Source organism: Anguilla anguilla, chromosome 8, assembly GCF_013347855.1.
Source record: "Anguilla anguilla isolate fAngAng1 chromosome 8, fAngAng1.pri, whole genome shotgun sequence".
In the NCBI taxonomy this organism is placed as follows: Eukaryota; Metazoa; Chordata; class Actinopteri; order Anguilliformes; family Anguillidae; genus Anguilla; species Anguilla anguilla.
Window position 1 is genome coordinate 53,222,435 of NC_049208.1, and position 20,056 is coordinate 53,242,490.

General features: G+C 44.7%; 1 protein-coding gene across 4 annotated transcripts in view; it reads left to right on the forward strand.

Moving 5' to 3' along the window:
• LOC118233604 (tenascin-X-like) overlaps nt 1-20,023 on the forward strand; it is a 34,957-nt gene extending 14,934 nt beyond the window's left edge. Inside the window, exons 7-18 of one of the 4 annotated variants that reach the window (XM_035429392.1) lie at nt 957-3,596; nt 6,602-6,724; nt 7,211-7,354; nt 9,265-9,384; nt 9,974-10,123; nt 14,566-14,711; nt 14,911-15,043; nt 15,698-15,849; nt 16,424-16,520; nt 17,310-17,471; nt 18,021-18,184; nt 18,638-20,023. In XM_035429392.1, coding sequence (XP_035285283.1) covers nt 957-3,596; nt 6,602-6,724; nt 7,211-7,354; nt 9,265-9,384; nt 9,974-10,123; nt 14,566-14,711; nt 14,911-15,043; nt 15,698-15,849; nt 16,424-16,520; nt 17,310-17,471; nt 18,021-18,184; nt 18,638-18,736 — 4,130 coding nt within the window. In that variant the 3' untranslated portion in view covers nt 18,737-20,023. Of the gene's footprint in view, nt 1-956; nt 3,597-5,516; nt 5,576-6,601; nt 6,725-7,210; nt 7,355-9,264; nt 9,385-9,973; nt 10,124-14,565; nt 14,712-14,910; nt 15,044-15,697; nt 15,850-16,423; nt 16,521-17,309; nt 17,472-18,020; nt 18,185-18,637 lie in introns of those variants that run through there. The other 3 variants (XM_035429393.1, XM_035429394.1, XR_004766539.1) reach the window with 3 other exon arrangements.
• Nucleotides 20,024-20,056: the final 33 nt, after the last annotated feature.

Consider the following 20,056-nt stretch of genomic DNA (forward strand, 5'->3'; position numbering starts at 1 on the left):
AACGAAAGAACCTCTCCTTTTCTTCTCCCAGTAGGTCTGAAGAGATTGTGCCTACAACGTTAACGTGCACTAACGTGATTGCCGGTTTTGCAGGGTACACTGTGGACTGTCTGCACTGATTGGCTTGAAGGAGGGGAGAGACCCTTCAGCATCGATGCTGGGATACATGCAAATACAAGCGCACACACTCACTCAAAGGCTTGATTGCTCTCTGTCCCTCTTGCTCTTTCTTACTGGCAAATACCACTACGTCCACACCAAGTATAAAATGAAATAAGTTCACAAATATTTATTTTATAATGTCAACATAATTCAAATGTCAGACTAAACTGACCTTTTTGTTTCAGTGGAGCATTTTTGTGCAGAAACATTATTTGGCAAAATTTTTCCACTATGGCTTTTCTATGCTTATATGTAATTAACTTCTTACATATAGCATATCAATTTTCTTCATAATTATAACCTGTTATAACTGCGTACTTACATTGCATATTTGTACCAGTCGAGTGCCTGAACATAACTATGTTATGAAAGCAAACTATGAAAAACAAAGCTGAAGTTTGCCCTGCACAAACTGCCACAAATGGTATCGACTGTTTATTCTAGGGACAGGAGAATGAGGTTTCCAGAATTCCATTCTGGGCAGAGCTACTGGGTGCTGCCAATCACCAATTTGTATGAACCAATCAAAGGACCTCTCACTCCTTAGCAAAAACAACATGGCTGGTTCAAATCAGCAAGTTGTTGATTTATTTTTGAACCCATTTTGGGATTCATGAAGCACCACTGCCCCTTTACTACCGCATGCCTCGTCAGATACTGTTTATTCATTGCTATTATGTTCATTTCAAATTTTAGCACCTACTGCTGTACTTAATACAAGAAACAGGGTTTCTTTCCACGGGCCAAATAACAGGCTGAAGCTAAATAACTAAACAGCAGGTTTGTCATTCCAGCAGCCCGTCCCCTGCCTACAGGGAAAGCCACCAGCTTAGATACTGATGCGACCGTGGAAACTGTGACCGTGGAAGTAGGGTCGGAGGGGGGCGTGCCAGGGAAGACAAAACCAGGCGAGAATGTGTTCTACAAGAAAACTGAGCAGGAGGATGAGCACAATGCCGATGGGATGAAGGTGTGGAGAGGCCATTTAGAAAGAGACAGGGAAGGAGACGGCGACAGAACCGAGGCGGACCTGCGCCCCATGAGAACTGGTTCCGCAAATCCGCAGGACAAACGCGAAGACGGGGCCAGGCCCAAACTGCCAGGGGGACCACTCGTGGCCAAAAAAACCAAGGTTCCGGGTTGGGCACATTTAAACGGCACCAGGCCAGTTCAGGGCAAGGCTTGGCAGAAGCAGCCAGGAATCAAACGTCCAGTGTTCGGAGCAAAGAAGATGATTCACACAGCTGGACCAAAACCCAGACAACCCACCCTCATCACACATGGGGCAACCTTACAGACTGATGCGGGGAAGAGACCCCTGGAGGAATTAAATGTACCTGAAGTCGGAACCGACCATACCTTACACAATTCTCAGGGAAGGGGTGGGAACCAAACACCCTCAAACCAATCACCAGTTGGCTCTGAAAGTCATGCAAATCCTGAGATAGGCAGAGAAACTGGAGCAAGGAAAGAGGCTGTGAAGCAGACGACTATGCCTAGGGGAAATATCCCCCACATCAACATTAAAAAGAAGGTGAAGGTGGGATACAGGAGAGTGAATGGTACTGTTTGGATGTTGGGAAAAAAACCAGGGTCTGAGGGTGGAGCCAGAGGAGCGGGGCACAGGGAGGGGGATGGGGCGGGGGTGGGTGCAGCCAGTGGACTTGAGAGAGGCGACCATGCAGTTGGGAGTGACATTAACATCACGACAGACATGGCTGGTTCAGACTCGAGGAAAAAAGGCAGGGATGATCATGAACCTCAAGGAGAACCATTAGTCAATGGCAGGGCACAGGGGCAAATGCAGATCACCCAGACCAAAGAGTCTTCTGAGCAGCAGGAAGCTAAGGACAAACAGCAGGAAGCCAAGGACAAGCAGCAAACCCCACTCTCTGCCCTACCCACAGCTTCTTCTCCATCCCTTCTCCCAGCATCAAGACTGTCTGAGGACGAAAGCCAAATCAACCTGCCTGACCAAACTGGAATAGCAAACTCCCAGGAAGGGTCCAAACAATCCCTGGCCCCGCCCAGTCATACCACAGGTCCCAGTACCCCTAAAAGCGAATCAGAGAGTGATTCACAGGTATATTCCAGAAATCCAGAAGACAAAGGGGGTTCCCTGGAGAGTGTGTCCATGAAGACTGATACAGGTACAGACCCTGATGGACCTCGAGATTCACATTCTGGAAACCAAGGGCTGGAAGACAAAGGGGGCTCGCTGAAGAATGTGCCCATGACGACTGGTACAGACACAGACCTTGATGGAACTGCAGATCAACATTCTGGAAGCTTAAGGGAGGAGGACAAAGGGGGCTCCCTGGAGACTGTATCCTTGACAACCAAAGCTGACATGACCCATGAGAGTGCAATCCCTAATGGACTGATGGATTCCAGCGGGGATGAGGGGAAGAATGGGGTGGAGGGAGGGGGGAAAACAGGGAGAGAGGGGAAAGAGGGAGGTCCACTGAGGCCAGGGCACCCTCATCTTAGGACCCCTCCCCTTCGCCGTCCTCATATAGGTCCATTCCTCAACAGGACTCGGCCAAACCAGGGTGCACCCCGTCGTCCAAACCAGGGTGCACCCCGTCCCCCAAACCAGGGTGCACCCCGTCCCCCAAACCAGGGTGCACCCCGTCACCCAAACCAGAGAGTACTCCGTCCTCAAAGCCAGGGTGCACCCCATCACCCATCCCAAGGTCAGTACCACAGACCCAGGGCGCCCAATGACCTCCACAGACAACAAGGTGGTTACAGTCCAGAAAATACAAACAGTACAGAAACCAGAGTGAGCCCCAGTGAACCAGCCCTCAGAAACAACAGCTCCAAAGTTAAAGCAAGGCAGCAAGGTTATTCCAAAATAGGCCGCAACATCACCTCCACCCAGGTACGCCCAAACCCAAACACGAGCCCCTCTAAACGGGTCGGCTTCAGAAAGGCGGTCATTTATTCCCCGGTTGGCACAGGCGTCCGAAAGAATGAAACAGATCTGGGGGGCAGTGCTCCAAGAACGGGCCCAGGCTTCACATCTATTGAGGCACAGAACGTCACCTCTAGGGGGTTTGTCCTTATCTGGGAGGTAACATCTGGAATCTACCAGAACTTCACTGTGATCCGCAGGGAGTATGGAGGTAAGGGCGGGACCCAGAGGGAGAAAGAGGGGGAGAGAAAGGAGGAGGAAGATGAGGAAGAGGATCAAGTGGTGGATGAAGGCAGACTAGGTAAAGATCAGGGCAGGACTGAAGATGGAAGCAGGAGTGAAACCCACTTCCCCGCCAGACCACACGAGAAGACCCCAAAATTCACCCAGGTCCTCCCAGGCTCTGCCCGTTCCCTCCTGTTCCAGGACCTCGCCCCGCAGACTAACTACTCCCTGATGCTGTCCGGTACAGGGCCTGGGTTTCGGTCCAAAATCCACCAGTTTACAGTCAGCACAGGTACCCACCCCCCACTCCCCATCTCCACTCTCATCCCTTCCCTTCCTGGCATCCCCCACACCGCTTGATTATATATTTTGGGATCAATACACCACAAAAACCTGATTTTAAAAATAATGCCTGTTAAATCATGAGGACCATTTTACATATTCCACATTGCACACTACTATATGTAGACTTTCATGCATATATGATCCATTACATTTCATGCATCATATAATGTTTAAAGATCTTGCAAATATAAATACATAGAAAATTAGTTATACATGCCATATAAAAGTGAAAAGAGTAGATATTTAGACATTCATAAAATGACCCCCTCACGACTATAAACTGGTAACACTTCAGAATATGGTTGTTATTCTTCTCTGATAAAGATTAATAATTAATAATTGCATTCTTTGAGTAATAATTGCATTACACATAATCAAAAATGTACTGTTGTTTTTTAGTATCTTTCCTCATTTCCAGTTTTTGATTGACATGATATGTCCTTGACAACAACTGGTAACTAGTGTGATCTCTAGCTGCCAGCAATAGGCAACCTGCAAGATCTCTCTGAGAACGGGTAACCTATAGCATCTTTCACTGAGAACAACTCGCAACGTACAGCATCTTTCACTGCGAACTGGTGTCTCACAGGTGCCCGGTGAGTGGCTTGGGGCATTTATGCAACTCAAACTCTAGGTGACTTTCACACACCCTACCTCAGGGGCATGAAGACAATCCATAAGCCATTACTAATTATGTGTATCCGACAAATGCAATGCAATTTGGTAACACACTTACTAACAGTAATTAACACCAGTCAACCATCAAACAATTACAATCAATGATGCAGGATGCAGTTGTTAATAACTTATTCAGCATTTATAACTGTGCCATATTATGAAGCGTTACCATTTTGTCAATTTATAGCAACAGGTGCATACCAGCTGTTTCCTGAAATAATATATTTAACTTCAGGGATTATTTTTTGAGTTGAAAATTATCCAGTTTTGACTGAGTCACAGCTATTTTAGGAGTAAGCATGTTCTGTGTGTCTGTGTTTGCGTCTGGTAATTGTTGCTTATTCACGTGTTGTGTTGCTTTCATTTTGTGGTTTCAATGGCACTGGAAGACCACGGCTTTCAATTAAAGCACTTTCACACAGACAGTGCCACGCTTTAATTAATCAAGATTCATGTAACAAACAATTAATCCTGCTGCCACTGATTAATTGAGATTGCACTGTTGTGTGGTGTGTTTAACCCTTTGTCTTCTGAACACATCTGTTTCGTACAGAACTGTGATGAGTGCAACTCATACTGGGTACATTGTGAAGAAACACACTGAGATTATCACACTACAGGGACAGCGATACTGAGCACCCCCTAGTGGAGTGGAGGCACATTATCTCAGGATGACAATATTGCATATTCTCTACCTAATCAAGTTGGTGCTTTCTCAAACCGTTGGTTCTCAACCCTGGTCCACTGGACCGCAAGTTTTTGTTTTTACCTCAAAATCAGCAACCAGTTAAGGTCCAAGAAACCACACGAGGCAAGCTAACTAATCAGCTGCTTTAATTGTTAAATGAAGTTCTGAATTGTATCTAGTACCGGCATAGCCTGTGGGTCACCAGGGTTGATAACCATGGCCTCAAACCATAAGGACATATATCAGGACTCTGAATTCAGGATAAAGGAAGCATCCCGTAACAAGCAAATTTGAGGAATTAACAGAAAGGCTATAATTAGAAGCTCAACATAGACAAGTTTCAGGCTCTGTTTTACAATGTACTGTACTGTTATACGTCACCTCCAAAAAGATCCATGTGCCTCACACCCATTCCATGAATATTAATGATCATTAATATTCATGAGGACCTTTGTGACATCCCTCACTCTCTTATTCCTGATCTGATCTTCTCTCTCTCAGGGTTAGCTTACAGTCTGCCATCTTCCCTGCCTCTCCTCACCATCCTCCTCAAACTCAGGGTAAGACCATGGTTGGCCCCAAAGGTTTTTTTTTTTTTTTTTTTTAATCAGTGAAAACTGCTACCGATGAATCAATTAACTGGTCACCTGCTGACCTAAATATTGATTCATATTTTTTGTGTTTTGAAGTCCATTAATCCATTGTCAGTGAATGGAGTTGTTTTTTTATTTAAAAATAATTTTTCCCCAGGGTTGAAAATCTGTTGGCCACCGTATATCTTATACCTATTCATCATCTCTGTTATACTCCCTTCATCACACAATTTGGTTGCGATATTTAACCTTTTTATCTGTTTTTTTTTTACATATTCAAATTTCACCATTTTTTTTCACCATTTTTACATTTTAAAAGTAATTATTTTTCCTTCACTCATTCCTCTTCCATCCATTTCATTCTTCCTTTCAGGACTGAAAGACCAGCTCAGCATCACTAATATCACGTGATCATTTTACCTTCTATTCTACTGTGTTCTCCGAACAGGATCAGATCAGTGGCATTAACAGCGCCAACAGCACCCTCTGTCTGTATATGCTGTACATGTACCATATAATGTACTGTATATATTGTATATATGAATGGACTGCACATATATACATATGCAATCATATGAATACTAACAATCACGGGCAATGCATAAGTGTGTACTGTATGTACGTGTATACTGTCAACAGTATGAGGGCCCCCTGGTGGTCATGTCAAAGTCTTACGTCTTAAGTCTTAAGTCTTAAGTGTGTGTGTGTGTGTGTACCTCGTATGTGTGTGTGAGAGAGAGAGAGTTTGCTGTGGTGAGTGTGTGTTTTCTGGTGTATGTGTGTGTGCTTGTGGTATGTGTGTGTGTGTGTGTGTGTGTGTTTGGTTCCTACTTCTCATCCACCATTCTTCCTTTCAAGCCTCTCACTCTTATCTGTCCATCTCCTGGCCTTCCCTCTCTGTCCCTCGCTTGTGTCTTTCTTTCTCTTTCTCTTTCTCTCTCTCTCTCTTTCACATTCCCTCACTCCCTCTTCTCTGCTTCATCTTCGCACCAGGCCCTGAGCCACCCTCTGACCTCTCCTTCAGCAACGTGACCGAGTCCTCTCTCATCGTCTCCTGGGCCAAGCCTAAGAGCCCCGTGTCTGGCTTCAAGGTCACGTACACAAACACCAGAGAAGGTAAGAGTCTCATCTCTAGCTTCAGGGTCACCTACACACACCAGAGAAGGTAAGAGTCTCACCTCTAGCTTCAAGGCCATGTACACACACACACACCAGAAAAGGTAAGAGTCATATCTAGCTTCAGGGTCACCTACACACACACCAGAGAAGGTAAGAGTCTCACCTCTAGCTTCAAGGTCACATACACACACTCCAGAGATGGTAATACTCTCATCACTAGCTTCAAGATCACGTGCACATACAAACACCAGAGAAAGTAAGAACATCATCTCTAGCTTCAAAGTCATGGGAACACATACAGGTACATGACTGATTGAAAGTCACAGATGCACCAGTCAACAATGGTCAAATTTTCATTGTAGTTCAAAGTTTGGTAGACTTGTGGAATACCGCAAAAAGTTTGATGCCATCCAGCAGCAGACAAAAACGTGCCTTTGTTGTCTTCTTATTTTTACCCACAATGCACTTCCCTCTGTGCCCCAGGGGAGCCCATCTCTGTGGCCGTGGACTCCAAGAATTCCACTGTGCCTCTCTCTCAACTCTCCCCTGGCTCCACCTATGAGGTCAGTGTGATTTCCCTGCTGGGATTGGATGAGAGTGACCCAGTCAAAGGCCTTGTTGTCACACGTAAGTAGCCTGCTCTTTTAGCATCCCGCTCCTATTTTCTTAGCTTGTAGTTTGAAAACTCAGCTCTCCTTTCGTCATTTATGCCAATGAAGTCACTCTGTTTTACAAAGCAACATGACCAGACATCTGACACAGCAAGCGAACTAAATAAGACACAGAGGCAGAGACGTGAAGTCACTTAACAGGGTGTGGCGCCACCGCAGTCCCTGAAACTGGCCACTCTAAAACCCAGGTAGAAATTTGCAATGTCACTGGTGCGCGTAGCCAATGCGCTTTGAATGAAAGGGCACACATCACGAACCTGGAGTACACACGTCTGTCTTCTGCCATTTGCAGATGAGGCCTTTCCCCTCCACATTCCTCCCTGACATCACCATTTCCGCCTGGGAAACATCGGCGCGTCCAGCCATTTTTTGGCGTCGAAAGCTGACACTAACCTGGCCCCCATAATCACCCCCCCCCCCTTCTTTCTGGTGAGATAATGCAGCTTTGCTAGCTGTAATTATCAAATACCAGGCCTGTCCAGCATCGCTACACTTGACTCCATGCATGCCGGAATTCGCAAAAATTGGACCGGTCGTCCGCTGAAATTAAACACCTGTGTTGCAGCCGCTGCAATTGTTATCCGACCTGTACTTTACTGCCGTTTATCCAGAGGGACTTGCTGTTCACACACAAGTGCAAAGCTCTGGGATTGAAGTGCAATTAATCCCCCAGTGGAGGAAAAGTACTTATTCTTCTGCCTAGTTGGCTTTGCAGAGGTTAGGTCAGAATAGTGTTCACTGTGAACTGTGTTCTTGGCTAGAAATAGCTGTACAAAATAAGTATTGTACCTTACTGAACCTGTGTTCAGCAGTTGTCTATGACCATGAAATGCATTTTCTGTACGTCGCTTTGGATAAAAGCGTCTGCCAAGTAAATGTAATGTAAATGTAATGTACAGTCCTAACACGGACAGCCTCAGTCACTCACGAACTACCACAGAGCTTAATTTGTGCACGGTTTCATTAAAAAAACCACATTCTATAAACTCAACCAAAGCACGCCAGTGTTCTGGGGAAATGTTACAACATTGATGTTATGACAATGCTGAAACATTGTTTAAAAACAACTGTGCATAAAGTAAGCTCTGTTGATGCTAGTGAGTAACCGTGGCATTATATTTGGAAAGAGACTTTGTTGTTGAGTTTTTCTAATGTAAACCTAATTTTTTTGGCAATTGGAGGCCACAAAAGCTAGGGAACCATTGAGATCCGTTTTATCAGGGTGAGCTGCAGCAGATATCTAGAAAACTGGGTAAGTGGAAACGTACCTTAATTCCAGTAAACTGCCTCCTTAATGAGCATTAAACTAAGAACCACAAGCTATGAAAATAAAAAAGGACAACCTGATCAGGTGCAGGGGAGGTAAAAGGTGTACTTAAGTGTTGTTTCTTCACTGCATATAAAAAACAGGTTGTTCAGCATAGTACTTTCTATCAGTTTGAAAGGTCGGGATATCATGTCCTTGTAATATTTATGTCTCCATTGGTTCCTTCAAAGAGGCTTATGGGTTTATGGTAGTTTGGTTGTAGGTCAGAACATTTCTCAAAGCATGAGGCCCCCATAGATTTCGTCCCAGTTCTCCCCAAAAAGGCTTCTTAATGAAACCACACAAGGTTTAGATTAAGGAAACAGGCAGTCAATTAGCATCCTTAGAGACAGCAGAAGGGAAAACCCAAATAACAAACACATGCTTGAGAGTACAGGTTTTCTTCTATACCAACCCCAACCATGCAGTGCTCAATCTATTTATTTCAGTGACACAGATTTGTTTCTCTCTAACTTCTCATTTTTGTTCATTCCAACACCCCCGTACCCTTCTCCCCCCCAACCCCCCCCCCCCCCCATACCCCCCCCTGCCCCCTCCAGTTCCTGACCCACCCACGGATCTCCGCGCCATCAATGTCAGCCACAACAAAGCCCTGTTGCTCTGGAGACCGGCCCTAGCAACCGTGGACAGCTACATCATTGTTTATGGTTCAGAACAGGGTCTGTGACATCACAATGCTGGACCTCCCTAACAGTTTGTGTCTTAGTCATGCTTACATCACCCTACAGGAGGAAAAAAAAAACCCTTTCTCTCTCTCTCTCTGGACAACACTATAAGGATAAGACTAACAAATAATTATAAGTAACAGCAGTAAAAAATAGTCAGAACAAAATCTATTGCAGTGAACAGAGGCTAGGGGTCGCGGCACTCTCGGGCTGTGGCTACCTGTTGTTCTGCTATGTTTTCAGAGCACCTTTCCTTTCCCAGGAGGTTTGATGTTCGCTCTGTTGCAGATGCTCCCTCCCTCCCTCTCTCTCCCCCTCTACTTCAGTGGCAACAGAAGTCACAGTCACAGGGTGTTGTGTGCAGAAGGAGAAACTGAGATTCCCCCGTTTTTTATGCTGGTGTGGTTTTGGATTGTGGTTTGATTTTTTTTTTTTTTTTTGGTGGGCTCACCATATAATGAATTACACTCATTTCATTTTCTATCATGGCCGTGGTTTAAGTTGCAGTGCAAATATTAGATGTCAAAAAGCATCTCCTCGGTCCACCTCTCCCCCCCTCATTCTCACTCTCTCTCCATCTCAGCTGCGGATGTGAGAATCAAAGTATCAGGTAACGCTGCAGAGCACCAGCTGAAGGGCCTGCGGGGCGCCACGCAGTACAGCGTCACCGTCGCCAGCCAGCTGGGCGGCCAACAGAGCGCCGGGACCTCCACCGTCTTTACTACTGTGGAAGGTACTGCACACACGCGCCCACAACCACAGGCACGCACACACACGCACGCACGCACGCACACACACACGCACCCACACACACACGCCCACACACACACACACACACAGACACACCACACACCGCACACACACCACACAAACACGTGCGCATATGCGCGCACACGGGCGCTGGCTGCACATTAAGCAACACTGGGGAGCGCACGTGAAACTAGAGAAAGAGAGAGAGAGACCCTTTTCCGCCAGAGTGAGCTGAGTCACCAACCCAGTTACTACAGAACCGCCAGAAACAACCCACCCTTGTTTACAGACCAGCGAGCTGAGAAACAAACTTAAAATAGGAGACAAACGTCTTTGCTAACCCTAAGCAAACCTCCGATGAACCCAAAAGGAAAATACGCAACATCCATTCCAGAATCACTGCTTCAATCCCAAATAAACAAAAAACAATGCTTGTTATGCAACCAGACACGAGCACGACTTTCTCTGTTCCCAGACTGCTTTAGGATGAACCACGACAGTTATCGGCAAACGTTAGTGCTTCTGAACACAAAAAAGGAACACGAGAACAGGTTCTGCAGTGACAAAACATTAAAAGTAATTAACTATTTAGTACCAGCAACACCGAGAGTTAACAAAGTGATTGCCTTCCTGAAAAACGAGCGACCGTCCGTTTTCTCAATTCACTTGCACCCACAGCCAGCCAGAATTTGATTGAGGCCCATGTGGATATGGCGTGCCTATCAAAAACAGGCTGCACGAGAATGCAAGTCTAATGGACATACCGTCAATCTCAAATGCAACGCTATTGATATAGCCTAAGTAGGCAACGTACTTCACATAACATTGTCCTGTAAAAAAAAAAAAAAAAAAAAAAGAGAGAAAGAAAAAACTGGGGGGACTAGCACCCCCACTAATTTTATAAATATTAAGGCGTCATCCAAACCTCTCACCAGCGCCAGTAAGCCTGTATGCACACACACTCTAGCCCCATCTAATCACTCCCCCTTCTGTTTCGAGTTACGCTTAATTGTGGCCGAATCCAATTCTCTCGACTAGCGGACTCCAAGGCGCGTTTCCCGTCAAGTCCACAAGGGCCTAAGGCTGTTATAGAAAACATCTAGAAAACATTACAGAAAACATCTTACAGTGCGGGCACTCTTGCATGGACATTTTGCACGCTTTATCTAGCTTCTTTTTAAGTCTGCATCACAGCCAAATTAAGACAGAGGGAATTACCCCAAATTTAGTTCAGGTCCAGGGGGTAGGCTATAATTTGAAAATAAAAATACTACAAAGGAATGCTCTTTCTTTCCGTGATGGGCCGAATTGATTAAGGGCAGCAGCCCATCAACCCATTTTATTCCTGTTTGTTACTATAGCAGCAACTGCCCGCAATTTTTTCCCTAAACTTCAAGCACTTGTTATGCTATACCATTTATCCAGTTGCATGTGCTAATACAATAATTTCCCACTGCTGCGCATGAGATATTTGTTAATTTAAGTATATATATGTACATATATTACAGGCACAAAATGATGCATGGGGCGCAGTCTAACATAACTAATTAATTTGTTGATATCTGTGTAAAAGATACAGAACGCAAAAAATTATCAGAGTGTGTATTTCTTCTGAAGTGATCTGATCACTGGCATCATATATAGACAATGTTTCCAGAATTACAAAGCTACCAACGCGGTGCTTCTCTTAAACAAAACAATCAAATTATGACTCATTAACTCGTATACAATAACCTGCAATTAGACATTCATAGCATCAAGTTCACTACTCTTTGGTTTACTGATCAGACAAACGTAAGTATTCCATCGTGATATATATATATAGCCTATATATATATGTATATATATATATATATATATATATATATATATAGTATCATAGTGTACATTCTACTACTCTTTAATATTACCTTTTAATATCTTTGAAAGTCGGCAACCATTAGCACGGTACTCTCGCATTAACAAGTACTCTCGCATTAACAAATCATGCAAAAACAGTGTTTTTAAGGATAACAGATAAACTCTTAATCTGGTGCTCTTACTGCGGGACACCCTGCACTCTTTCTGTATGAAAACGAGGCTATATTAAGGGGCAGAGTATGTCATACAATTATAAAGGCTATCACATTAATCTAGTTATTAATATTGATCTTCATTAGTCTACTGATGCTATCACATGAATCTAAAATTATTTATATTAATCTCCATTAGTGTACTGATGACAGGCTGATTCACTAACTACCGACATACAGAATAAGTAGCCATTCTGCTGGTCATGGATGGCACGTACTCGTTGCTGCTATGTTACGAACTGCACCGATACACATAGCACGAGTCCCTCACTTCTTGGTGACCGTTAGCTAAGCTAGGCTAGCTGCTGTGATGTGCTACTATAAACCAAACTAGCGGTTAGCTAAGCTAGAACCAAATAAATGAATAGTAAATTATCTACAGCTAATTCAACAAATCAGTGCTCTAGTCTGCTAGAGCTGATGATAACAATACAAACAATACAAGTTTTATTTTATATTTGCTCCACAGTGACATTACTACATTGTGTGTCTTGTGAATGTAACGTTAACATGACTTGTTTCGTCAGCGATCGCCATTTTACTGTCGTTGCTAGTCTAACGTGGTTATGCTGAACTACGGTCAAACTCAGCATTTCCTTCCTTAAAGATTACCGTTACGATTCACGCAAGTGTACATTATATGATTAGATTCGTTTTTATGATCCACTTACCTGTGTAAAAGATACAGAATATAAAATATTATTACAGTGTGCATTTCACCTGAGGTGATCTGATCACGCGCATCACACATTTACGAAGTTTCCAGAGAATCACAAAGCAACCAATGCGATGCTTCTGAAATACTAGGCTTATTGCGCCCTCTGTTGCCCATGCGGAAGTAGACCATCTTTTGCCTGTGATAATGTAATAACATTCGTTTCTATACCTTGACAAGAATTTAACAAAAAGAAATTAAACGGGCGCCTCTGTTTACAGTTTTGCTCACAATTTCAACTTAGTGTTTTGTTTATAGTTTTAACTAATGGACAACCCTTGTACTAAACGGCAGCTCTCATAAACTGCACAAAATGGGCGTTAGTGTGTAGGCAAAATGATTAGGAGGGGAATTTGGACAATATACCCAAAAGTATCTGGACACCCCTTGGTCTGGGTCTGTTTTTCCTGGCTAGGCCCCTTAGTTCCAGTGAAGGCAAATCTTAATGCTACAGCATACAAGCATATTCTAGATGATTCTCTGCTTCCCCAACAGTTTTGGCAAGGCCCTTTCTGTTTCAGTATGACAGGGCACACAGCGAGGTCCATATGGAAATGGTTTTGTCGAGAATTATGTGAAAGAACTTGACTGGCCTGCACAGAGCCCTGATCTCAACCCCATCAAACACCTTTGGGATCAATTAGAAAGCAAACTGCGAGCCAGGCCTAATCACCAAATCAGTGCCCAACCTCACTAATGCTCTTCTGGCTGAATGGAAACAAATCCCTGCAGCAATGCTCCAACATCCTGTATAAATCCTTCCCTGAAGAGTGGAGGTTGTCATAGCAGCAAAGGGTGGACCAACTCTATATTAATGCCCATAATTTTGTATGAGATGAGATGTTGGCAGGTGTCCATATACTTTTGGAGATGTAGTGTTCTTATATAATAGCTCCACTCATTCTTTCCTCCCTCCTTCCCTTCCTATCTGTAATGCCACTCTCCTTTCTTTATTTTCAATGTACTCCCTCTGTCACTTCCCTCTTCTCTCTCTCTTTCCCTTTCCTTTCTGTGTGTTTGTGCGCCGTCTTTTCTGTAATTCATTGTGTAAGATACACACTCAGACGCATGTCACACGTCCGTTAGTGCATTATCAGTGCAGTATACCCTATAGTCTGATTTATACTTGGTCACATGACCCTTTCGACAAATGCCGCATGACAAAAATGACGTATTTTCAACGGAAAAAAAGTGTTGCGTGACTTTTCTTCAGTGTCATGCACCTGTAGAATTTTTTTTCTGTTGCAGAACTTCATACTTTGTCGCACAATGTTGATTGGACAGCCATATGGAACACTGAAATTCATTGTCATGGATACGTCATTATTTTTGGTTTATCTGAGTGACAGACTGCCTTCTTTTTTCTGTTTGCATCATTTTTTTGAAACAAAATTATATATTAATTTTATTCCTCCCCTATTTCTGAGTAATTTCACCTGGCGCCGCAATGTTTTCACAGACGTAAACATCAGCAGTTTGCCGTCTCATTACCACAGACAACAGAACCCTCTCCACAGCCCTTTGCTGAAGTTTAAATGTAAAATGTTGTGCGACACTTTTTCATTTTTTGTCGATGTCTAAATCAGGCTTAATGTGAGCTGCGGTCTTCCTGTGGCTGTCTGTCTGTCCGCCTTTCAGCAACCGATGAGAGAGGGGGGGAGGGCCCACGCAAGCTGACAGCCAATAACGTGACCCCGCGCTCGGCTGTGCTGTCTTGGAAACCACCCTCCGTGGCAGTGACTGGCTACAAACTGACCTATCAGACGGCAGGGGAGGAGGCGAAGGTGAGACACTCAAGAGTGTGCAAGAGAGAGAGAGAGAGAGAGAGGATATATTGAGATTTAACGTGAATTTGAATTTGAGAACCATGGGGTGGGGGGTAAGGGGGGGGGGGGGGGGGGGCAGGTGAGCGGACAGGTGAGCAGACAGCTGGATCACCTGAAGCACGATCGTTTTCCTCTGTGCTCCTACACCCCAAAACAGGAAGTGACCCTTGACCCCAGCGTGACCCAGTACAAGCTGACCAGACTGTCTCCAAAGTCGAAGTACACAGTTCACCTGCGGGGAGAGAGGCGGGGTCAGTACACTTCACCCAGCTCAACGGAGTTCACCACTGGTAAGAGCTCGATTAAAACAAACTTATCCTTTCCTCTTTTTCCTCTGATTTCCCTCTCTCTCTCTTTCTCTCTTTTTCATTACATTAAATTGCAAGCATTCAGCAGACACTCCTATCCAGAGCGACAAATTCACACATTCTACACAGCATTTACATTGCATCCATTTACACAGCTGGACATACACTGAAGCAATGCAGGTTAAGTACCTTGCTTGAGGGTATAACAGCAGTGTCCTACCTGGGAATCGAACCTGTGACCTTTGGGTAGGGAACAGCTCCTTACCCATTACACTATACTGCTGCCCCAGTTCTCCCCTCCACTTTAACTTTTACTCTTGCTCTCCCACTCATATTCAAATTCATATGTGCTTTATATGCATGACAAGTTGACTTGTGTTGCTAAAGTATCAAGATACATTAATAGCATTAGCCACCATGCCAATTGCTTATTTTCACTCCTTACTGCCACCCAACGAAGTGAGGAAGCGATACAAGGGCAGAGGAATCGCGGAAACGTGCATCAGACATTAAACGTATATCAAACGGAATGTCTCTGTTCAGTCAAGCGTCAGTTTCAAGTGCCGTCAATTACATTAAATGCAAATGCAAATGAGAAATTGTGTTTCTCTCTCTCCCCCCCCCCCTCCCCCCCAGGTACGTTGCGGTTCCCCTTCCCCTCAGACTGTTCCCAGGAGCTGCTGAACGGGATGCAGGAGTCGGGGGAGGCGGAGATCTTCCTCGCGGGGAAGCGCGGGGGGGCCGTGCCGGTCTACTGCGACATGGAGACGGACGGGGGCGGCTGGACGGTGAGGCCCCGCCCACAAACACGCCCAAATTCACACACACACATGCACAAACACAGACACACACACACACACACACAAGCAAACACACACACGCAGACACATACACGACCATACACATGACCACACGCATCAACACACACACACACAGACACAGACACACGCACACACACACATATACACACATAGACACATACAGATGCACACACACACACACGCACAAGCACGTAGTGATGTGTAAAACATCTGTCCGTGTGTGCGCGTATGTATGGCTGTGTGTGTGTGTGTGTTGGTGTGTATGTCTGTGTTTGTGCATGTGTGTGTGTGGGTGCGTGTATGTGTGTCCGTGTGTGTATGAATGTGTGTCCGTGTGTGTGTGTGTGTCTGTGTGTGTGTGTGTGTGTGTGTGTGTGTGTGTGTGTGTGTGTGTATCTGTGTCTGTGTGTGTGTGTGTGTGTGTGTGTGTGGCTGTGTGTGTGTGTGTGTGTGTGTCTGTGTGTGTGTGTGTGTGTGTCTGTGTGTGTGTGTGTATCTGTGTGTGTGTGTGTGTGTGTGTGTGTGTGTGTGTGTGTTCCAGGTCTTTCAGAGGAGAGTGGATGGCAGGACAAACTTCTTCAGGAGCTGGAAGGAGTACAGTGCGGGCTTTGGAAGTCTTTCCGGAGAGTTCTGGCTCGGTGAGATTTATCCAGCTCAACTTTCATTACATCTTGGTGATGTCACTTGTTTTTCTTCCCAGAGTCTGTACTTCTACAGTCTTCTCTCCTCTCTTATCTGATACAGCCTTTTAAAAATGTCTGCTGTGTATGAAAATCTATATGTTTTTCTGAACAGGAATTGTGTGTATAAACTCAACCTGTTAGTTATGACCACAACTGTTTGGTTATATTTGTGCAGTGATTTTATTAGCAAGCAAATTCATCATATAAAACTTCAGGACATTCATATGCATTTTTATGACGGAATTCACCACTAATGTTTAATTTATAATCAGAGGTCAGGATCACCAGTGAATATATTTATGACTGTGGAACCCGGAACTCCCCGTAGTAATTACAAATAAATTTCAAGCGTTAATTTGTTGTTACGGTAAGCCATGTGTTTCAAAAGTTGTGATATATATTTTAAGATTGCGTAACATATGCTATGAATCTTAGCCAAGCCCATAAATACTGTTGATGTACTTTGGACTCTAATTTGTTACAGATGGCGTCGACGGTGAGTAGCACCGTACATCAAACCATCTGCTACTTGGAAAAGAGCCGCTGTATGAAACAAATGTTTAGGCTACATTTGTATGGACATCCCAGTTTTGCTCAGCGCGCTGTAGGGATTTTAACTGAGGAATAGGACACAACCTGTTTCCCACGAGAAAGCCAATCAGTGCACGTTAGCAGCAGAAGGCTCTGTTTCTGGGTATCCCTTCCGGCACCTTTGCCTGAAATCGCGTGCGTCTCTGTCGCCAGGCAACGAGCTGCTTCACAACCTGACCAGCAAGGTTCCCATGGCAATGCGGGTGGACCTGCGGGTGGGGGCGGAGTCAGCCTTCGCGCAGTACTCCTCCTTCTCCGTGGACACGCAGAGGCGGTACTACGCCATCAGGGTGTCTGGATACTCCGGCACTGCCGGTAAGGGGGCAGGGCTGGGGGTGTGGCTTGGGGCAGGGCTGGGGGTGTGGCCAGGGGCAGGGCTGAGGGTGTGGCCAGGGGTGGAACAAACAGTTTGATGAGAATAAAACCTGGAAAGAAACACAGTAATAATTTGTACAGATTTACCTTGATCGTGCTACATACATAAGAATGTTCTACACAACTCTACTCCTTCTCTCTCCTTCCTACCCCTTCTTCTCTTCCTTCATCTTCCTTTCTTCACTCTCCGCAAACCCCTCTCCTTTGCTCTTTCCTTTTGCTCTCCCCAAAACCCTTGTCCCTTCCTTCTTTCCCCCTCATCCCTCCCTCCTTCCCTCCTTCTGTTCTATCTACTGTTCATTCCCTACCACTCTCTTTCACCCCTCTCCTCTCTCACCCCTTTTCTATTCCTCCTTTCCTCTCTCCCTCCTTTTCCATTCCTCCTCTCACCCCTCCTCTATTCCCCCTCTCCTCTCATCTCACCTCTTCTCTATCCCCCCGTCCTCTCCCCCTTCTCCATTCTCCTCTGCTCCCTGCTGCCCCCTGCAGGGGACTCCATGGCATATCACGACCAGCGCCCGTTCTCCACGTGGGACCGCGACCCCAACCCCTTCATTACTCGCTGCTCCATGTCCTACAGGGGGGGGTGGTGGTACAAGAACTGCCATGAGGCCAACCTCAACGGCCTGTACGACACCCACACCAACCACCAGGTGAGTCTGTATAAAATAGCTCTCTTTGGATCAGACCTTTTGATTGACTGATTGATTAATTGATTGATTGATTGACTGAATGATTGCGACAGAACAGAACATGTCATGTGACTGACATATAATGATGTGTATAAATGAACTTGACACAGCAGAAAGCCTGAGGAGAGAAATGCATTTCCACTGTGGCACTTGGTGCTCAGTGTTCAGTCAGCTGAGGCATGTCATGTGACCTGTCGTGTTGGCTGTCTGAATGACCCTCCGTCTGTCCTGACCCCTCATCTGTCCTGACCCCTCGTCTGTCCTGACCCCCTGTCTGTCCTGACCCCTCATCTGTCCTGAACCCCCATCTGTCCTGACCCCTCATCTGTCCTGACCACTCATCTGTCCTGACCCCTCATCTGTCCTGACCCCCTGTCTGTCCTGACCCCTCATCTGTCCTGACGCGTTTTGCAGGGGGTGATCTGGACCAGCTGGAAGGGCAAAGACTTCTCCATCCCCTTCGCCGAAATGAAGATCCGCCCGGCCTCCTTCACACCCCCTGCTCAGGGCTAGGAGGGAGGGAGGGAGAGAGAGAGAGAGAGAGAGGGAGGAAGAGAGAGAGTACATGCACACAGACACGATGAGGTGAAAAGAAAGGGAGTGACTAAAGAAAGGGAAAAGGGAGAGAATAAGAAAATGGTGTTCCTCGATGAAAGAATGAGGATCAACCAAAGAAAGTCAAAAGTGCAGAATTTCCCTACTGAGGCCCAGTATTGAAAATACTTTGAACTCTTTGTAGGGACTAGTAACACTCCTGTACGTTACTTGACAATTTTAAAAACAAAACAAACAAAAAAACAAAAAAAAAAAACAATCGTCCACTTTAACCTTCAACAGTCACGAAAAAGTAACCATTTCATTTTATGTGTGCATTTTGGCTTTGTATCACTGAAAATTCTCAGGAATATGTGGGAGTGCTTTTTTTTTTAGTTTTACCAGGCCCAGGCGAGTTAATATGTTTCAAACACATACTTGACCCTGCTCTGGGCTGACCAGTATTTCAGTGGACTGTGCAAGGTATAGCCAGACACAAATACCTGCTTTTATGCTTAAAACGACTATACCAGAGTTCTCCGGTCTGCCCAGAGCCATATTATATTATACTGGACCGAGTTTCAGTTGGAAAGGGGTTGAAGTTAGGGGGAACGCTAAAATGAGTTAGAATTTATTGCGGGGGATGTTGGGGGAGGGGGTTTGTATTTCAAAATGCTCCCATTGGCCAGCGGTGCAATATTGGAAAATCAAAACAGTGCCTGAATATTTCGAAGTGGATGGATCTGTATTTTTTTCATTCGTCATGTATGGGAGCTGGACTTATATTGTAACAATAAGATTGCAATAAACCACCACATAGTTACAAAATTATATAAGTAAATGTAGATATGTTAAATGTTTTTATAACACTTTGATATATGCGTATCTGTTGGTTTTTTTAATGGTCTAAAAGATGTATTATTGTGACTAAGTGTCATTTTGTCAAATGTAATTTAATTTTTATTTTTTATTTTTACATGTAAATGTTTTTGCTATGCGATACCGGAAGGAATGGGTGGCTATTTTGTGCCTCGCGTTACCAAACCATAATATTTTTTTCCTCAAATATTCATCTCCATCACAAGAAAATATTCATTATTAAGAGTATATCTATCTAACCAATAGTACCGACACGGAAATTATCTTAACATCTATAATCATTATTAACAGTGAGAAATCTGTAAAAACATGAAACGGTACGTCCAGCTTCATTACAGTAATCACAAGATAGATTCACAATATGTCAATAAAATGGTGTCATCTTTCTGCCATGTTTTAGTGTGAATTATTGTGTGTGCG